We start from the raw sequence: 14851 nt of genomic DNA on the forward strand, positions 1-14851 counted from the left end.
AAACTGCACTGCCACTCTGGCCGGCCATGTGTTATTAATTGGTACTACAGTTCGTTTTAGCAGAAATCAATGTATTCGAAACATCCCCCTACCCCACGAAAATTTCGGAGTCCAACATTAAATGGAAGGAAGTGTGAAAAAAGGATGTGAGGAAAAGTAAAGTAGACTTTGAGTAATATACTTAAAATGCCTTCAGACTGAGCAATTCACACACGTATTTGTAAGCGGCAACAAATATATATGAATCTACAGAGCAGCATGTGACAAAAGCAGCTACCATTTTATATGAGACAAAACAAATATGGATTCATTTACGACATAAGATATTGCGGATGCGAGGAAAAATCAAACAGAATACGAGCGTCATACAGTGCCTTTCAAAGAGTGCAATACACACAAGAAGTCGTAATCAGGAATACAATGCGATGAAACCAGCTTCTGCGTCTTCTCATATCAGATGATGTTTTAGATTCTGACTTGTGCTAAAGCGCAAGTATTTCCACATCATGATGGCCACACGGTCGAAATTGCCATTTTAGGTTTTACAAATAAATAATTTTAAATAATTTTGTAGTAGTAAAGCAACCATGATGTGATTTACAAAATTTTACTTGAGTGTGAATCCCAGTTTCAGGAAGGTAATATATTTTTTTATTATTTCTCAAATACGCCGCAAGGTCACAAAAACGTTTTCAGAGAGGGACTTTACCTCTAGACTACGAGGGCCAAACATAAAGCATAAATGAAAAATATTCTCATTTAATATTAGTATTGCGCAAAGCAAGAATACGGATTTTTGCGCCATATTTTTTGTATTTGAAATTCACTGCCAGTCCACTACTAGCGCTGCTGTCGTTCTCTGCTTCCATATCGAAACATTAGTGTGCACTGCTTACATTTTGGTGTTCTGTAGTGCCACCGGTGCCAAGTACTGAACGGTTGCGGCAGCTGTGAGGGAGTCTTGCGAGGAACAGCTACAGAGCCAGAACTTTTAGGGTGGCCCTTAGGAGACTACTGACGGCTATCAGCTGACAGCACACAAACAGCAGCAACCGAATGCATGGATGATGGATCGGGTGGTGTTGTTCTGGCCCTCGGACAACTTGTGCCTGTATTGCACAAACGTGACTACGCCTGCTACTGTGTAACCCGTCCATTGCACTGCCCACGATAACAATCCTTTAATATCAGTTATGCACTGACTTGGTATGTCACATAGCTAGCCATTGTGGCCGAGCGGTTCTAGGCTCTTCTGTCTGGAACCGCGCGACCGCTAAGGTCGCTGGTTCGAATCCTGCCTCGGGCATGGATGTGTGTGATGTCGTTAGGTTAGTTAGGCTTAAATAGTTCTAAGTTCTAGGGGACTGATGACCTCAGATGTTAAGCGCCACAGTGCTCAGAGCCATTTGGTATTTCACCGTTATTTTGTTTGAACCTCTGCAGCCTGTGTCCTTGAGAACGTGCGCTATACTGCTAACTACCTACTCACGGGCTATACCTCAGGAATTACTGCTACCACAGAGTTATTTTGCTTACAGTGATCAATGTCGTGACAATTTTTGTTTTGGGAAAGTTTGTGGCAGATTAATTCTAGCACTGCTAGAACGTAGTTTACTAAACCAGCAAATTCTTAGTGTTTTTTCGTCCGGTGGCGCTCGAGCCGAGGGTAAGTCAGTCCACATCTTGGTGGTTTTCCACTGTCAGTATTTGGCCGTCAAGGGGAGGAAAGATAGTGGCGTAAAGTTCTTCGTCACCTAATTTTGTGCCAATGTCCTGATTCAAATACCAAACATCTCCGCAGTGTCTCATGAAGTGTGAGTACGTGATACTGTTGATGGAGATCTGATCATCGGATTGTGCTATTCCAGAAGAGTACGCTATGTGCCAGCGCGGGTTTCATCCTCTGCCTCGTCTCATCATCATCGTCGTCATGACGATGATGATGATGATCATCATCATCATCATCATCAAACGCAAACATTACATTGCATTCCTCTCTCTCTCTCTCTCTCTCTCTCTCTCTCTCTCTCACACACACACACACACACACACACACATAGGTGTGGTATTATAAATATTGAAATGTAGCATGTTAAAAATAAACAAATAAACAAAAATAAAATTCTTAGGATGAAGGACTCCTCTAACGTTTTTGATTTTATAATCAGCTGTTTTGGTTTCTTGTTATGAGATTCCTGCTTGATATTATTCTATGATCTCTGTTGACATATGTGTGTGCAATGAAAAAGGTTTCTATTCTCATAAAAATTATTGTGTTCAGCCAGTTATGTAAGTATAACTTGTTATGCTCTTGCACCTTGAACTTCATTTCTTCGGTGCATTTTAAACGTTTATAAATGAAGGTAATTTTATGCATTTTAGGTCATGACTACAGTGATATTTATTGTGTGTTCTCTTAATGAGGTCTTCAAGAATTTTCAGCCAAATCTCAATTATGGATCATGAAATTGCGTAAAGTGAGTTTGAAATGTGATTACTGTTATTTGATCTGCAGGTATTGGCATTTCATCTGCCAATTTTTCCACTGTTAATTTGGGGATTTATTAAATGCTAACTCTAGAAGGTTTTTATACTTACTGTGGTCATTTTAATTAATATTATTGGAACTGTTTCACTTAATATATTTGATAATTATGTCTTTAAGAAGTGGTATAAGAGAACCGTGTCGCTACTAAAATACATCTGTGTTTCCACAAACCCTGATCATTCCCAGTCCGCAGCCGATGTTGCCGCAATATCGCAACACATTTCTTCATTGAAAGGAATGGACACTCATTACTGCAACAGTGTCAAGCATATGATGACTAGAGCGGACTGTCGGAATACATATTATAATTTTCCAACAGGGAAAATAAAACACGTAGAAAAGCCTGTACTCCAGTAGCGACTGAGTAGCGCTGCTGCATGGCGGTAGCAGACATCACACGGCGGGGTGGTGCTGCCACTGTTGTCTATTCTTCCTGTTTTACTGCCCTACTAATACACAACGGTACAACGCATACTGCAGTGTTTTTATTTGGTGCTGCTCCATCGAATGGACATATAACATTTCATTTTAAAAATCATGTTGTTTCAAACAGGAAACAAACCAAAGCTTACCGTTCACAGTGGGCGTCGCGTGAAAGACGTGATGAGCAGTTTTTGTTTGGGCTGACTCCAGCTACATATTGAAAAAACATAATTGTAAATATCTGCCGAAACACCAGAGATGATATGCCTGACGAATCTTAGGAGAGACACTCGGTATACATATTCTTGTATTCCGTTGGAATATGTGTGTACAAGACCATCATGACTAACTCTGAACAGTCAGTGTAACAGTTCACTGCCTTGTTTATGTCTCCAGTTACGGCTCAGTACGACGCTTTTGAGGAAACGTGAGAGAGAGTTCTTTTCCTTGGGTAGAGCAAATGGAAGGCAGAGTATGTGGACCGTCACAATCCCGTGGGATGAGTGACTGTCATTTTTGGCGTATTCTCTGTAATTGCTCCGTTTTCCAGTGTCCTGTGAAACTGTCGAAATTTTACATTTTTACCAACGACTCGACGCTCTCCTTTAGATTCTTGAGGAGCATTCTGCAATGACCAAATGTCTGCGAACTTTCTGTGGAAGAAGAGAATTGAAAATTTGCAAACCATGAACGCACTTCCATTTCGTGGTTAGTAACTTTACTGCATAATTACTACAACAATAGTTTGTACATTGTAACTTTCCAAGTGCTATTCTCTATAAAAGAAAGAAGATTGCAGAAGTCATCTGCACAAAAGTAAATAACATACGTTGTTACACATACTGGTGGTATTTTCATGAACTATAATGTACGTTACATCATATGTTTTTTTAAGTTCATAACACATTTATTTCTTTTACCAACTAAAATATTGTCTCAGTTGACAACTAGATCTAACTTTGGTCACGGATTAACTTGCGCTTAAAGAATCATTGCAAATGCGTTTTGGACACATGAAGAAAAAGTAGGTATTAACGAAAAATTATGACATACAATATTGATCTTCTAATGTTACTAATACGGGAACTTGTTGCTACCTCAGTAGGAAGTTTCAGTTTTGAACACTGCAGAACAACGAAAGCAATTTTCGGGTAAGCCATATTCTGGAAGTTTCAAAGTACAGAGCTAGTATAATCATTCATGAAAGGCAAGGACGATGTGGTACATGCAGTCCGCAAACTGAAGAAAACTTGGAGAAATAAATATGCTTTTGTGAGCGGAACGCTAAAACATAAGAACTGGAGACGACAAATATGACTGCAAACGGTTATCATTAAGGTAAATCAAATTATAGGGATTCGAGGGCTCACTAATAAGTGGTACTTACTCTGAGAAGAATGACACCTAAACGTGCAAGTGGCACAAAACCACGATACAATTAACACAGCAATGATGTGCTTTTGAACAAATGAAACATTCAATAACTTCGATTGTAGCTAAAAACAAATGAACTATACTTTTCACTGGAAGAACAATTTGAAATACATTGATGATTATTCCTTCTTGTTGGCATAGCTGCAGTAGGTTTGTAATTCAAAAGTATGTATTTACTACAGTAAACATGCTTTGTGACTTCATGCAAGGATCAGGGCATAGGAGAAATATTGCTGTTGTCTATCTTGCACAAGGACTGCTTTATTTGCATTATATTAAAAGGTAAACTTTATCCTAAAAAATCAGATTAAAATGGGAAAAAATAATAGCTGGTTGAAATAAAATCCGAAATAAGCGGTATACGAACAAGGAAAGCTGATAGCAAAATAAAGATCTTCAGGCAGATGAAGAGAAAGTATTCGTAAAGTGTCTATTAAAAGCAATTAGATCCAAAGGACATTAGAGAACAAGCCTAAACTGTGTATGGCGGGGCCAGGAAAGTGGCCACACATTATATTCCATGCAGTTATGGAGATGAGGACAAATTGAAAGGGTGCTCTGGAGCAATGCCAAATTGTGTTGACCTGTAACTTAAAATCTACAGCATACTGATCAGAAACTAAATATGAGCTAAGATTCTATGAGAAGTGAAAATAACCATCTAGCTGCTGTGCAGGATTGATGCAGAATCATATAGTTACTCTCCACGAGCTATGCAGAGAAACTTCAAGATTGCAGAAGGAGATAGGGAGCTTAAGTGATGAGCAGATCTGAATTGAAACTTAATGTTCCTGTCTCAGTTAGGTGTCCTAAATGGTCTCCATTTTAGTAAAATAAGGAATATTAACGTTCCATTAGAGCTGGACTCCACTGAAATGTCATCTTAGCTGGAATGTTGTCTAAGTGAGTAAAGGATGTTTAGTGTCAGATTTAATTGTAATCAAACTGTAGTGCCAGTCACGACATTAACATCACATTGGTAAAGGTACGTGGAGCGCCGCGCGCTGGAAGCTTCCTGCAGATATCTCTGGTACTGAAGGGCCCCCACTGGGACACTGCAAGAGAAAGCTCGAAGTTCAGACCTCTTCGCAAAAGAAGAACCTTACTTCTGTCAGTGACCTAGGGCATTCAACACGATGAAAGTGGGAATGCCACGCGAGAATACCCACATGAACAATTTGGCCGTCCCTGAATTGAGGTGGACGTTTTTCTGCAATTGCAACTGGGTGCAAGACCTAGGTCACACACTGTCCATTGTACGACTCGAAACAACAAGGTGCTAGCATATTGCCAAACCCCTGTGTTTCGTTCTCCGGAAGATACAGAACACAGCAAGTTGCCTAAAACTCAGGTGCAACTGATTTAACGCTAGCGTCCAGAGAGGGCGCTCTAGGCCAGCCCTATTTTATGCTCCCACCTGAAGTCACAAAAAGAGTTCGAAAGTGGAATTCCATCCTGATAGCATAATATTAGCAGACAAATGGCTTCACTCAACGGTTGTTATCAACAGTACTTCAATACAGCATGGTGGCCGTTTATCAGCAAGCTTCAGTACTCAAACAGTTGCTGCTAAGAAGGGTCCAAGTGCTCATTGTACAAGTCATCGTAGTTATTGTTCACTTGATTTAGGACTAGACAAGAGTTAAAGATGGGTTACTGTACGTAAACATTAAACTACCGCTGCACATTATTTTCAGCTACAGTTAATTATTATAAAGTTTCCTAATAAATTATTGTAAATTGTTGCTAATCTGTGTTGCCATGATTCTGCCATAGATGTCGCCTAATCCTATTTGGCCCTACGACGAGGCTGTATGGTTGCTGTGTACAAGCAAACCACTTTGTAACAGTAACGACTCGACGGGTTGAGGAGTTCTCTTCCTGCCACTTTATTACTAGGGTTGGATGAAAAGTATTGCCAACGCTGTCGTAACATGAAGGATGTGCGTCCAATGGCAAGCGCGCTATATGCAGCTGATAGCAGAAGGTCAGTTCAAGCAGAGCAGTGAGCGGCGGCAGCTCTGTTTGAGTCAGTTTCAATGTGTACTATCTGACTTTCAGACAGTACACACTGAAACTGACTCTAACACAGCCGCAAACGTAAGGAGGCCAGTTCAAGCGCCCTAGAAGTGAGTTTAGGAAACATGAAAAACGTGCGTCAATCAAGACTGCAGTGGCACGTTGTTTGACTGCACGACAATGCTTTCAGGCTCTGCGTGAGGCGTTTGATGATGCAGCATTGCCACATCGTACGGTGGCGGGATGGGTGGGAGTGTTTCGGGATGGCAGGGCTGTCATTCAAGACCGGCCCAATGAATGGAAACGACGTGATTCTCCTTGCCCACAGAATGTGCACCATGAACCAGCTGGTACCAAATTGATGGATATTGCGGCTTACGACATCCACGGGTGCCAGTGCACCCTACTACAGAAAATTCTTGCGACACCACCTTCGTCGCGCAATGAGAAGAAAGCGACAGCACCTACTGCCACTGCATTACAATGTATGAATCCAGTTGGTGAACCCAGTGCACGAGCTCCTTCACACGTGGGGTTCACCCAATGTTAGTCCATGCGCTTACGACCTGTTCGCCAAAATAAAGGAACCTCCTCATGGCACGTGCTACAACACAAGAGAAGACATCATCTGTACTATAGGGCGGTCCTTGCGAGAATCGACAGAGATGGACGCGCTGGCAGTATATGACACATTCCACGTGTGTGGGGGAAGGTGATCGAGATGTTGGGGGGGTTATGTTGAGGCTACGTAATGTCTGTCAGTACAATCTGGTATTAATTGTAATAGTGTTGCCACTTCATTTTATCCAACCCACGTATGTTCGACATGAAGTGCATCTGGTGAATACAACAGAGTGAGAAAGCAATCTAGCGAGTTAAAGAGGGGATATGAGAGTATGTGTGTAGGTGGGTGAGTGCAGGGAGCTAGTCGGAGCCCCGTCGCGCGGAGGACCGCGGCGTGAAGGAGCTGCGGCGGCGGCAGCGCCTGGAGGAGCCGTGGCGCGGCGAGTCGGAGCTGTTGGACTGCTTGTCGCTCTTGCCGCTGCTGACGCGGAAGCTGGAGTACACGACGTAGACGCAGAGCGCGAAGAAGGCCAGCATGCCGACGCCGACGCCTGCCAGCAGCCCCACCATCTGGTCGTACGTATAGTCGTCGCCCAGCAACGCCGCCAGCGGGTCCTCCGGACCGCCCACGGGCGCGGCTGGCCGCTGTGTCGTCGGCGCCGGCGTGGCCGAGGGGGCGGAAGCGGGGGCGGGCGCGGCGGGGGCAGCGGGGGCGGCCGGGGCGGCTGCGGGGGCGCCGCCAGCGGGGGCGGACGCGGGGGCGGGCGCCGCGCCGTAGCACAGCGACGGGTCCGGCTCCACCTCCAGCTGCGGCACCGCCATCGCCGACTCGTCGCTCACAGACAGCTGCTTGCCGCTAAGTTGGCCCACCTGCGTAACGACAACAAACGGGTGCAGCAGACCGCCAGTAGTACAGCGGAGGATGTAAGTTGAGGAAGGCACGTAACCCATATCACAGACCATTAGCGACGACAGCGGTTGGAACTAACCAGACGTCTTAAGGCTAATGGGACACAGCAAAAGACAAGTTTCCGATCTCAGGGTACACAGTGGGTTCGTGCATAAGTTCGTAGTGTTTTTCTCAAACGTTTGATAAACACAACACATACATATAACAGAGACTTTAATCATCAGAAATATACACTATTGGCCATTCAGCAATTTCAAGATAATGCGCTACAGACGCGAAATTTAACGGACAGGAAGAATATGCTGTGATATTCAGAAGATTAGCTTTTCAGAGCATTCACACAAGTTTCCAACCGATTTCTCATACACAAACAGCAGTTGACCGGCGTTACCTGGTGAAACGTTGCTGTGATGCCTCGTTAAGGAGGAGAAATGCGTACCATCACGTTTCCGACTTTGATAAAGGTCGGATTGTAGCCTATCGCGATTGCGGTTTATCGTATCGCGACATTGCTGCTCGCGTTGGTCGAGATCCAATGACTGTTAGCAGAATATGGAATCGGTGGCTTCAGGAGGGTAATACGGAAAGCCGTGCTGGATCCCAACGGCCTCGTATCACTAGCAGTCGAGATGAGAGGAATCTTATCCGCATGGCTGTAACGGATCGTGCAGCGACGTCTCGATCCCTGAGTCAACTGATGGGGACGTTTGCAAGACAACAACCATCTGCACGAACAGTTCGACGACGTTGCAGCAGCATGGACTATCAGCTCGGAGACCATGGCTGCGGTTACCCTTGACGCTGCTGCATCACAGACAGAAGCGCCTGCGGTGGTGAACTCAACTTGGGTGCACGAATGGCAAAACGTCATTTTTTTCGATGAATCCAGGTTGTGTTTACAGCATCATGATGGTCGGATCCGTGTTTGGCGACATCGCGGTGAACGCACATTGGAAGCGTGTATTGGTGATCGCCATAGTGGCGTATCACCCGGCGTGATGGTATGGGGTGCCATTGGTTACACGTATCGGTCACCTCTTGTTCGCATTGACGGCACTTTGAACAATGGACGTTACATTTCAAATGTGTTACGACCCGTGGCTGTACCCTTCATTCGATCCCTACGAAACCCTACATTTCAGCAGGATAATGCACGACCGCATGTTGCAGGTCCTGTACGGGCCTTTCTGGATACAGAAAATGTTCGACTGCTGCCCTGGCCAGCACATTCTCCAGATCTCTCACCAACTGAAAACGTCTGGTCATTGGTGGCCGAGCAACTGGCTCGTCACAATACGCCAGTCACTACTCTTGATGAACTGTGGTATCGTGTGTAGCTGCATGGGCAGCTGTACCTGTACACGCCATCCAAGCTCTGTTTGACTCAATGCCCAGACGTATCAAGGCCGTTATTACGGCCAGACGTGGTTGTTCTGGGTACTGACTTCTCAGGATCTATGCATCCAAATTGCGTGAAAATGTAATCAGTTCTATGTAATATATTTGTCCAATGAATACCCGTTTATCATCTGCACTTCTTCTTGGTGTAGCAATTTTAATGGCCGGTAGTGTACAATTTAACAGGTATAGTAAAATAATTAATACTCCTTTGAGCCCGTAAAGTTGAAATGATTCATTTAGCGCGACCGTATCCTATACAGTTATGATGTGACAGTCGGCTTACCTTGCGGAGAGCGCTCTGAGCGGCGTCCCAGAGTAGGAGTTCGGCGGCGGCGGGCAGGTCCATGTGGAAGCGGAGGCGGCGCGCGGGGGCGGCGGTTTGGCGCGCGAAGGCGGTGACGGCGGCGAGCGTGGCGCGCCACTCTGGCCTGGCCAGCTGCAGCAGCGCCGGGCACGGCCCGGGGCCCGAACCCCGGCACCTCGCCGCCTGCGCCGCCCGCGCCGCCGCCGCGTACAGCGACACCGCGTACGTCACCGGCACCAGCGACGCGTCGCCCGTCTCGCTCAGCTGTCGGACCAAAGACCTTGTAAAAAACAACTAGACCCACCGATGGCGCTGCAGTCGCGGGATAATTTGAACCTCCCGCTGGACGCCATTATAGTGGTTGTAGTCTGATGTGTTGTGAAGTATTGTTCTTTATGAAGACCCTGATTCAACGTTGTATATTTGTTGGGACGTACATACAGTATTTGTTACTCGTAAGCTCGCATCTCGTGGTCGTGCGGTAGCGTTCTCGCTTCCCACGCCCGGGTTCCCGGGTTCGATTCCCGGCGGGGTCAGGGATTTTCTCTGCCTCGTGATGGCTGGGTGTTGTGTGCTGTCCTTAGGTTAGTTAGGTTTAAGTAGTTCTAAGTTCTAGGGGACTGATGACCTCAGATGTTAAGTCCCATAGTGCTCAGAGCCATTTGAACCATATTTTTTTGTTACTCGTAATTCTACTTCCTGTACGTTCCAATCAAAAGAAGTACAATAGTCAAGGGTTGTGCAGCGATTAATTGTACAAATAAATTCGAGAAAGGAACGAATATTTCATTTCACAGATATGTGAATATTTTAAGTTGTTTTGTATGTCAGTGCACTTGCTTAAGAAATATTTTTGTAACACGGTATTAGGATAATGTCTGTGCATCTATTTGCAGGTTTCCTTTCTCAAAACCACAGCTGTTACAAAAAATGGTTACACGCTGTCAGGAGGCAAGATTTCCGACCGACAGAATTCCATTTTATATGTTCTGGTCATTTTGAAGAAAGTTGGCTGATCGGTAGTGCTCTCATGGTCTAGATTAGGTTGAAACTAGATAATTTGGTCGTGAGTTGCCAAAGCACTATGCCATATATAACGCACTTCTCGTCAGAAAATCTAAAGCAAGGTAGAGTCAGAAAATATTTATTAATATAGTGGGCAAATCTTCGAGTATTTTGATGCATTTTGCGTACATCTACTGTAAATGAACTACGAAAATGCTAGGGTTCCAGTACATAACTTTTAGCTACGGCAGATTCCATGTAGTACGTAAGATAAATTCATAAACAGTGACTAGTTGCTGTTTGTTCATAAATTACAAAGGATATTGTAGTAACGTATTTAAATGAGGCATTATGTTTGTGACCTAACTCAAGGGAAGGCATTTTATAACCAAAGGCGATGTATAAACATTCGAACTCCGCGCGTCAGTTCACCACTCTAATGGCCGCCGCCCAGCTATTCAATTTGTCCGCTCTTCACAGTCGACCACTCGTGCGGTTGTGGGGGTCTGTGCCGGTCACACGCAGACACCACTGGGCGGTCACAGCGCTGCAGCTCTTAGTTACTGGCGAATTTTCCCCGTTTTATGGCCGTGGTACATGAAACTTTCTCCTTCCAAGCGTTTCGTCCAACGTTGCGCTCGATGTCTTTAGAGGTGCTCCTTGGTTGGTTTGTGGGGTTAAAGGGACCAGACTGCTACAGTCATCTGTCCCTTTTTCCAAATACTAAAAACACCCACAGAGAATAAAAACGATCAACAGAATAGATGACAGACGACACAGGACAAGAGGAACTTAGACAAAGACCAGACAAAACGAATTAAAATCACACAGAGTGTGACGGTGGTTGGCCGACCATAGAAACAAAAAAAAAAAAAAAAAAAAAAAAGGAGAAGCCAACCACCGAGAGACACATTAAAAACTCAGTTTAAAATCGTAGGCCAAAGGCCAGAATCAACACAAGAAAAACATAACAAACACTCAAATTAAATGATAAAAAAACCCCTGCCCGAATAAAACGCAAAACCAAGCCCACCATAGCAGGGTCATCAGATAAAAGGGCAGGGAGCGTGTTAGGCAGCGCAAATGTCTGCCTGAGCACGGCTAAAAGCGGACGGGACAATAAAAGGTGCACCACCGTCAAAACCACCCCGCAGCGACAGAGGCGTATCCTCACGACGCTATAAATAGCTGTGCGTCAGCCGGGTGTGGCCAATACGGAGCCGACAAAGGACAACGGAGTCGCTGCGAGTGGCTCGCATGGAGGAACGCCACACAGTCGTCGTCTCCTTTATAAGATGGAGTTTATTGGGTGTGCTTAGATCGCGCCATTCAGCGCAAAAACTTTTCGGCGGAAGACTGCCCGCAAATCAGTCTCCGGGAGGCCAATCTCCAGAGATGGTTTACTGGTGGCCTCTTTCGCCAGGCGGTCAACATTTTCATTGCCGGGTATCCCAACATGGCCGGGGGTCCACGCAAAGACCACAGAGCGGCCGCAACGGGCAAGAGTATGCAGGGACTCCTGGATAGCCATCACCAGTCGAGAACGAGGGAAACATTGGTCGAGAGCTCGTAAACCGCTCAGGGAATCGCTACAGATAACGAAGGACTCACCTGAGCAGGAGCGGATATACTCTGAGGCTCGAAAGATGGCGACCAGCTCAGCAGTGTAAACGCTGCAGCCAGCCGGCAATGAACGTTGTTCGGAGTGGTCCCCCAGAGTTAGAGCATAACGGACACGACCAGCAACCATCGAACCGTCAGTGTAAAACACGACAGAGCCCTGACACGTGGCTAGGATAGATAGAAAGCGGCGGCGGAAGGCCTCCGGAGTGACTGAGTCCTTCGGGCCCTGTGCCAATTCCAGCCGAGGTGCTCCTTGTTCAGCTGGACCTTGCCAAAGGTCGGACGTCGGAGAGCGACGTACTGCCGAAAACGGGCGTTGTCGAGGTCGACACGTCATCGGCAGAGACAACCCTTCTCAGAGATAAAATTGAACTATTGATTGCGTCGGTCAAAGATATAACTAATCCGTCGATTTAGTAGAGCATCTCTGGAGACGTTCAGCTCACCTCTGGACGAGTCGCTAAGAACGGAAAAGTTTCACGATCCGCAGTCATACAATTCGGAAGATTCACCAGTAACTAAGACATCTTCTCGTGAAAGCCTTCATTGTACGAGGGTCATTCCAAAAGAAATGCACACTATTTTAGTAAAAATACAGTTTTCCTTCTGCATATATGAAAGTTTTACAGTGAGCAGATACCTCCTTCCCATTTGTTTTCAAACTTAGTTCAACCTGTTCCCGTGAGTCGCGCCGTCACGGCATGTCTTCAAGATGGCTGCTACACTTGACGTTAGTCAGAAGCAACGTGCTTAATAGAATTCCAGTGCTGTGAAAACGAGACAGTAGAAAACATCCACAAGAGGTTGAAAGAGGTGTATGGAGATGCTGCAGTCGATCGCAGTACAGTTAGTCGGTGGGCAAGCAGGTTATGTTATAAAGCAGGCACGACAATATTGAGGGCTGTCGTCAAAGCGGCAGGCCTCGTATTACACACACTCCAGACAATGTGGAGAGAGTTAACCAATTGGTGACTGCTGACAGATGCATCACAGTGAACGAATTGTCACGCTACGATGGGATAGGGGAAGGAAGTGTTCGCAGAATACTGAAAGTGTTGGCGTTAATAAAGGTTGTGCCAGGTGGCTTCCCAGGATGTTGACAGAGGCTCACAAAGAAACAAGAAAAACGGTATGCAGCGAACTTTTGGAACAGTACGAGAATGGTGGAGATGAATTTCTTGGAAGAATTCTGACAGGTGTTTAAACATGGCTCCATCATTTTTCACCAGAGACGAAGAGGCAATCAATGGAGTGGCATCATGCAAATTCACCCGAGGAAAAAAATTCAAAACCACACCTTCTGCTGGAAAAGTTATGGCTAGGGTGTTTTTCATTCCGAAGGACTCTTCCTTGTGGACATCATGCCAAGTGGAACCATCATAAATTCTGATGCATATGGACGACACTGAAGAAACTTCACGCTCGACTGAGTCGTGTTCGAACACATCAGCAAAAGCAGTATGTTTTGGTGTTGCACGACAGCCGGCCGTGGTGGCCGAGCGGTTCTAGGCACTTCAGTCTGGAACAGGGCGGCCGCTACGGTCGCAGGTTCGAGTCCTGCCTCAGGCATGTGTGTGTGTGATGTCCTTATGTTCGTTAGGTTTAAGTAGTTCTAAGTTCTAGGGACTGAAGACCTCACATGTTGACCTCAGATGTTAAGTCCCATAGTGCTCAGAGCCAGTTGAACCAGGTGTTGCACGACAATGCACGGCCACATGTCAGTCAAAAAACCATGGAAGCGATCAGAAAACCCGGATGGACAACACTGAAACACCCAACTTTCAGTCCTGACCTGGCTCCATGATACTATCATCTCTTTGGGAAACTGAAAGACTCTCTTCGTAGAAGAAGGTTTGAAGATGATGACTCCCTTGTGCACGCTGCCAAACAGCGGCTCCAGAATTTTACCGTGCGGGTATACAGGCTCTGGTTCCAAGATGGCGTAAAACAGTTCAGAGGGATGGAAATTATGTGGAGAAATGAAAATATTGTTCCTAAAGGATGTATCTACACACTGTAAAACTTTCAAACATGTAGAATAAAAGATGGATTTTAAAAAAATAGTGTGCATTTCTTTTGGAGTGACCCTTGTATGATCATTCCAGATGGGTTGCAGCTCCAGAAAAATTTGTTTATCTGCTTCTACGAGGGGATTTCTGAAATTAAGTTATACATATTGTGGCAGGGCAAGTAACATCTACTGAATGCCGCTTCCACACTTCAAAGTGACACACAACACTATTTTCCAATACAGTCATTAGCCGGAACGTTCGACCAGTCGCTCAGTTCCTAGACGATGGAAATACGCTCCTTGCCACGCCCTCCCCCTCCACCCAAACGATCTTTCAGCTTGCGGAAGAGATGTAAATAGCACGGTGCAAGACCCGTACTCTATGGGTGATCAGTATGAACCAAGTCTCTGCGGCATTGGTGGAATGGTAGGCACCATTTCACTGTGGCTGGACGCAACATTGCATTTGGTCCATGTAGTGTTAGGATTTAACGGTGAATCTGTGCGCTAATTAGATGTTTTGACCACAAGAATCGTACGTTTCCAGGATTCGCACCATTTCACTTTCACACTGTTGTCCGTACCGCGGCAGGACTGTATCTGCAAGAC

General features: G+C 45.5%; 1 protein-coding gene across 1 annotated transcript in view; it reads right to left on the bottom strand.

The window, feature by feature from the left end:
* Positions 1–3667: 3667 nt before the first annotated feature.
* Positions 3668–14851, bottom strand: part of LOC124788514 — a 367862-nt gene continuing 356678 nt past the window's right edge. Inside the window, exons 7-8 of the mRNA XM_047255783.1 lie at positions 9583–9867; positions 3668–7858 (exon numbers count right to left, since the gene is read on the bottom strand). Of these exons, the coding sequence (XP_047111739.1) occupies positions 7349–7858; positions 9583–9867 (795 nt within the window). The 3' untranslated portion in view covers positions 3668–7348. The remainder of the gene's footprint in view (positions 7859–9582; positions 9868–14851) is intronic.

The sequence above is a fragment of the Schistocerca piceifrons genome, chromosome 3, assembly GCF_021461385.2.
Source record: "Schistocerca piceifrons isolate TAMUIC-IGC-003096 chromosome 3, iqSchPice1.1, whole genome shotgun sequence".
In the NCBI taxonomy this organism is placed as follows: domain Eukaryota; kingdom Metazoa; phylum Arthropoda; class Insecta; order Orthoptera; family Acrididae; genus Schistocerca; species Schistocerca piceifrons.